At 40.5% G+C, this 6,218-nt stretch overlaps 1 protein-coding gene across 1 annotated transcript; it reads right to left on the bottom strand.

Moving 5' to 3' along the window:
* Positions 1–360: 360 nt before the first annotated feature.
* Positions 361–1,374, bottom strand: NEUROD6 (neuronal differentiation 6). Its single transcript, XM_035898140.1, has one exon. It carries the CDS (start codon positions 1,372–1,374, stop codon positions 361–363), a length of 1,014 nt encoding a protein of 337 aa, XP_035754033.1.
* Between the last annotated feature and the right edge of the window lie 4,844 nt (positions 1,375–6,218).

Below are 6,218 nucleotides of genomic sequence, written 5' to 3'. Positions count from 1 at the left end.
AAATAGACATTGACTTTACACAGTGTGTATGATTTCATTTCAGAGATATTTTTCAGACACACTGCTCAACAAATCAAGCAAATAGGGAAATAAAAAGAAAAAAAAAAGGAGGGGGGGAAATAACCTCTGGGAGGAAACAGAATCTCACAGTGTTTACAGACAAAAAAAAAACGAAAGGAAAAATACTTCTCGGAAAAAGGGTTTATTAATACATAGAAAATCCCCACAATAGTTGAAACACACTTTAGGAACTAGTAAACACGTTAAATAGAGTTGTGCCAATTACGCAGTGCCCAAGCATCTGCTTGCTCTTAATTAGATGGGGAGGTGAATGACCACTGTTTATTTTCATTTTCCTCATTAATTATGAAAAACTGCATTTAATTCATCTTGCATGGTGAGAGACTGGCTGCGCAGATGTAAGTCGTAAGGGAAGTGGCTCTCTGTAGGCAACCTGAACATAGAGCTCTGCCCAAGGGGACCCCTGGGTGGCACTGCACAGTAATGCATGCCGTAATTGTAATTTTTGCCATAGTCCAAGCTTTCTTCTTGCTTCAGGGAAAATATCCCATTATAGTTAATTGGGGGAGGACTTAAGGGACCTTCAAACTGTGGGCTGGCACACTCGGGGGAAGTGCTTTCATAGAAGGACTCGTAAGCGCTGCAGTAGTTGTAGGGTTTCATGGACTTGGAGTTGTCGAGAGTCCCGTGCCCTGGGGGGGTGCCGAGCTCGGGGCTGTGGTAGGGGGGGTAGAAGGTGGAGTAGGGCGAGCGGGTGTGATGGGCGCCTTCGCCCGCCTGGCCCATCAGGAAACTTCTGGCATTCAGCTGCAGGCATCCCGCCACCAAGTTTGTAGTTGGCTGGGACAGACCCTTGCACAAGTTTTGGACGAAGGTGAGCAGGTCGGGTCTCTTGCCAATTCGCAGGATTTCAGAAAGAGCCCAAATGTAGTTCTTGGCTAGTCTTAAAGTTTCTATTTTGGACAGTTTTTGTGTTTTAGAATAACAAGGGACCACTTTCCTTAAATTGTCCAGGGCATCGTTAAGGCCGTGCATGCGGTTCCTCTCTCTAGCATTGGCTTCTTGTCGCCTGAATTTGATCCTTTCCATCCTTATCTTGCTCGTCTTTTTTTTCCGAAGGCCCCTTCGCCTAGGCAAGCCATTCTCATCCTCCTCTTCTCTCTCTTCCTCTTCCTCCTCTTTTTCCGTGTCTTCTCCAGGAGATCTTTTAATATTCTTTCCTCGGAGCACGATCTGCTTCGAAAAGCTTTCTGGGTTCTTCATTTGCTTTTGGTCATCACTTTCTCTGGAAAACTTTCTGCACATCTGGGATTCTGGCATTACAACAGACTCATCAAACGGTAGTGTTAACATGGTTCTATAATCTTAAGTTACCTGAAAGAATGCCAGCACAATATTTAAATATTTCCATTTTTAAAGTTTTCCGACTTACACACACATCCTCATGCACCCTTCATGCGTCTGCGTGCACGCTCAGTGTATATGAGTGCGTGTGTATATAAATGCACAATCTATATTTTTTTTTGCGTAAAATGCCAGTTGCAAATGCTTGCTTTTTTAAAAATAAAAGCTGTCCAGAATTTTAAAATCACTCAAAACATTCAGGATCTTGTAACTAAGAAGCCACGTTTCTCACAGATAAGTATAGAGTAAATCAATATTTAAAATGTACAATTAGCTCCCTGCTCATTTATCTTATTTTTAAACAAGCCCTTCGAACCCTCGCCACCGTGGAATTCAAAGAAATGCAAAGCATGATAAAGCAATACAGAAATTTCATTAATCCAAATTCCCCTGGGTGAAAAAATGAGGAGAGCGAGAGCAGTCTTAAAATTGAAAAGTGCCATATCTCTATTAACTGATGGTTAAATATTTTAAAATCACTTTTTTGACTTATATTTCAAAGTAGGTTTTTTCCCTGCATGTTCCTTCCCTTATGAATCAAGATATTAAACTCTAGTAAGTTAGAGTGGGTGAGAAAAAAAATTAATGGAACATCCCCCCCCAGATCACTCGGCTAGTAACATAATTAAAAACGAAAAAAAAAATTTCTAATCATTTGTATGAAAATCACATATTACTTATTTCATATTAAGACAAAAATCAGAATGTTCTAACCCTAAACCTATTCAGATTAGAGTTAGGAAATAAAATCCCCCTACCTTTTTTTTCCTTTTTCCCAGCAAAAATTCTAACTGACATTATCTGCTTAGTTAGAATCAACTTATTTGGCTTTTTTTCCTCTTTTTCTTTCCTCCTTTTCGTTTCTCCCCCATCAATTGTGGTGGGGGGGAGGTGAAAAATTCCCTGCACGCTATAGCAGTGTTTATGTTCTGCGAGGCTCAGACATCTCCCTCCAGCTCGTAGCTGACAGGAGCGGTCTGTAGATTCTGACTGCAATTCTGCACGTGTGCTCAGAATCCAGCCTGGAATGGGAAAATAATTTCCTTTTCCCAATTATTTTGCTTTTGTTAGCAGTTTGGGAGCAGCAAAAGCTTTGGACCCCACAGTCCTCAGAGAGACAAACAAAAACGAATGCAGGGACTTTTTTTTTTAATAGAACAAAACTAAACAAAAACCCCAGTCAAAGACTAACTCTATCAGTATTGTCTACACACTTGCAATATTACATAACACCAGTGAAAGTATGCAATGGCATCAGAAGAATAAAATGTTAGGAGGAGTTATTAGACAGCAAATAGCATACATAAAATACAAGACAATGATACTGTATCTTTAAACACTTGCATGCACACCCAGCACCAACTGAAATATATCTTTATTTGTATTACCTTAGCTTTTTATTTCATTCAACAATCAGTTTTCATTTTTTGCCTTCCAAATCTTTTCAGTCTGAATGTCGCATCGTCTCCTGGAGTCTAGATCTGTGTATATCTGCACTATCTCATTGATCTCTAAAAAGTGACATTGATGCCAACTGCCAGAGCTGGTACCCATGCCATCTGCTAGTGACGTCACGGGGCAGAGAAAACCACGTGAGCCTTTCTCCTGGGACCTTCATTCTGCACTGATCATCTGGCATCCCTCTAAGTGGGTACCAGCATTCATGTATCAACACAGAAGGTTAGACTGAAAAAAAAAAAAAAAAAAAAAAAAAAAGAGGGAAAAAAAAAAAATCTGCACCAGCATTTCACATACAGTAGGTGCATTTCCACTGGAGCTGCTTCTTTTTAACAGTCTAGCTGCACGGATAGACGTGCCAACATTTGGTGCTATCCCTGCCTACAGGTACAGCTGCCCTGTGGTTGTTAATACAGGATTGTTTATAAGGAAAGTGCTGTCTTGTATTGATCCAAGTCCCTCTGGTGCACCTGGTACCCAGGAAAAAAAAAAAAGGCAAGGAAGGGAAGGCAGGAATAGGGAAGCAACGCCGGTGCGATGACACACAGCACGGTCACAAAAAGTAGTTTTTGTGTGATGCTGCTGGAAGTGATTTTTAGGGCAGGGGCTTTGGGGTTTTGTTTTTTTTTTTGAGTGCAGTGTGTTGCCCCAGAGCACAGGATGACAGGAGCAAACCTCCTGCTGCCTCTAAGAAATCCTCTCCTCACATCCCTTGGTGGGTTTTGACATTCCCGAAAGAAAAGAGGCGTCTGTGGGAAACTGGACGTACAACGTGAAGCTTTAACACATGATGCTTTTTTCCTCAAACGCGTGGCTTGCGGTGCAGCCCCAGAGAGGTGCACTCACTCGTCCCCGTCCGGCCCCCGGTGCCATGCGATGCGACCGGGGCGCATCTGCTCCCGGTGGGGTGACACGCTTGCAGGCAGAAATCGGGGTGCTTGGAGGGCTTCCCCCCCTGCCAAATTTTCTCCGCCTGCCTGGTCTTTTTGCAAACGCTCCCCCCAAATCTCTTTTAAAAACTGAGTTCTTTCCTTTGGAAGCACACTCTTCTTCCTCCTAAAATCTTCCCCCTGCTCTTCCATTTGCCTCCCTGGCTGCTCCTTTTTTCGTGCCCTTGTTTCTCCCGTCAGCTGCCTCTCCTGTACAACCTGCTCTTCCTCCCTTAACCCTTTTGTCTCTTTCCACAGACAAGAAACTGTTAAACGAAGCTGACAAAGCCTCTCGGCTCAGCCTTGCCATGGAGCTTATGGCAAACTCCACCTTGGTGTGTTTGGGGTTTCTGGTTCGTTTTTTTCTTTTTTTTTATTTAAGGAGTGGCATGTCACATATAAGCGATATCAAGAGAGTTACAGGGGGAACGACGTGTCATCTTAAAAACATTTTTTTTAAAGTTTGCTTTCCTAATTATCGCGTATCGCAGTTTTTTAGTGACTAAGTAATCTCTATTTTAAAAAAGTGAGCGACCGAGTATGCTTTTAGTATTAAAATAATCCCTGGCAGAGCTGCTATTGTTATGGGTCTGTGTCAGCGTTTCCATTATAAATCCTGTTTTTGAAAGGTTTATAACTCATCTGCTTTAATTCACATTGGGCCCAAGCTTGGCATTTATGTTCTCAGCCCCGATCCAATTATTTTGTTTTCACAAAGTTTCATTTAAATCTGTTTGGGCATTTTTTGATTAGAGAGGGGAACAAAAAATAAGGCAGCAGCAGAACAACATGTGTGTGTGGGGGGAGTGCATGTTATGTACATCTATGTGTATGTGCTCAATGATTTTAGAGTGTTTCATATTAAAAAAAAAAAAAAAAGACCCTTTACCCCAAACTTTGTAATTTTTTTTACAGAAGTGAGACACATCAGGTCATTCATTCTTTATGGAGCTCAGGCCTCTTTTTTTTTCTTTTAGTTTTTATTTTTAAGGCAAATATATTTCAAGTGACAAATATAAAAACTTAAGTGGCAACTGTTCAAAAGGAGCAAGAGCTGTACTATTCATAATATTCGTTTCATTTTATCCCAAATATTACAGTCTGTGTAACAGAAGAGAGGGTGGAATCACATTATTCTCAACAGGAATTTATGTATTAAGATTTATATTGTGGAAGGTCCTAAGGGTTGTCAACCTTTTCAAGGATTTTGCATATTTAGAGTATTATACAATGCACGATAATCTAAATATGCAAAGTCCTGAGGAACCAAACCCTGTTTCAATGCATACTAAAAATACTACGAGAAATTGAAGGTTGACGTTGTAGCGGCTCTGTGTTAAGGGAAGGACCATCAAAATTTCCAGTTACATCACCCAGCCTCCAAAATACACTTTTATAAAAATATTTCCTCCGTCTTTTTTTATTGTTGAAGTACATGGGGTTTTTTAAACTACTCAAATGTTATTGTAAAATGCATTTTTGAATGGCTTTTATACTGCTACTAAAAACAAAATAAATGAATTAGTTTGTGTGGAAGGATTCCCTCTGTAGTAGTAACATTACATTTTTGCAGATTCTTAATCCATCATTTGACCTTTTTAATATTTTCAAATAAATAGTGGGGAAACAAAATAGCTGAGATATCAAGGTTTAAAAAGCCTCTACTGTGCATGCATAATAACTTTTCATAAGGATTTTACTACGCATTTTGTATTATGGATCCATGATATGCAAATGTGTACTGCTGTTAATATGCATTCACAGCATACCCCGTAACTGCTGCTTTGCTGTCTACTGTGAATGCATGTTAAGAATAATACACAAAACACAGTTAAATGCACTCTATAGGATGCCTGCACAGCACCAAATATGTTACTGAACGCATATCACAATTTTTTTCCCCGTGTCCAGGCTGTATAGGTTTGAATTGTAAGTGGCTCTATTTCAAATGCAATATTATTATAATACATTTAACACAGCCAAACATTAATAGATTCACTGAAATAATATTGAGTTCAAAGGACTCCAGAACCTCCATGGTGCATCAGGGGGACTGACCCAAACTGCACTGCAATCAGTGGGCGTCCCTCCAGCAACCTCAATACACTATCATCGGATCCCCAGGGAACGTCTCTACTCCTTTTTTTTTTTTTCTTGCTTTTAAAAATTTTTTGATCTTCCCCTCCCAACTGGCCCACATCTCCCAGTTTTGCCAAAACAAGAGAACCTAATCAGAATTAAGGAACTCTAACGATGGTTGCTCAGGACCAGTTTGGTGTGCGGTAGTCTGGGTCATTCACTGGTAGCAATGGGACCTTACGGGCAGTGGGGGACTGTTCAGTAGGAGACGTTAGTTAAACCTTTTTCTTTTCTTTGTTTCCCCATCTTTTTGATCTAAGGCACTAA

Source organism: Egretta garzetta, unplaced genomic scaffold (genome assembly GCF_000687185.1).
Source record: "Egretta garzetta isolate BGI_Z169 unplaced genomic scaffold, ASM68718v1 scaffold670, whole genome shotgun sequence".
Classification (NCBI taxonomy): Eukaryota; Metazoa; Chordata; class Aves; order Pelecaniformes; family Ardeidae; genus Egretta; species Egretta garzetta.
The sequence above is the reverse complement of the archived record's forward strand: the minus strand, read 5'-3'. Positions and strand labels throughout refer to the sequence as shown.

Excerpts from the sequence above, each read along its gene's own strand:
- NEUROD6 (XM_035898140.1), bottom strand. The coding sequence starts at position 1,374 with ATGTTAACACTACCGTTTGATGAGTCTGTTGTAATGCCAGAATCCCAG.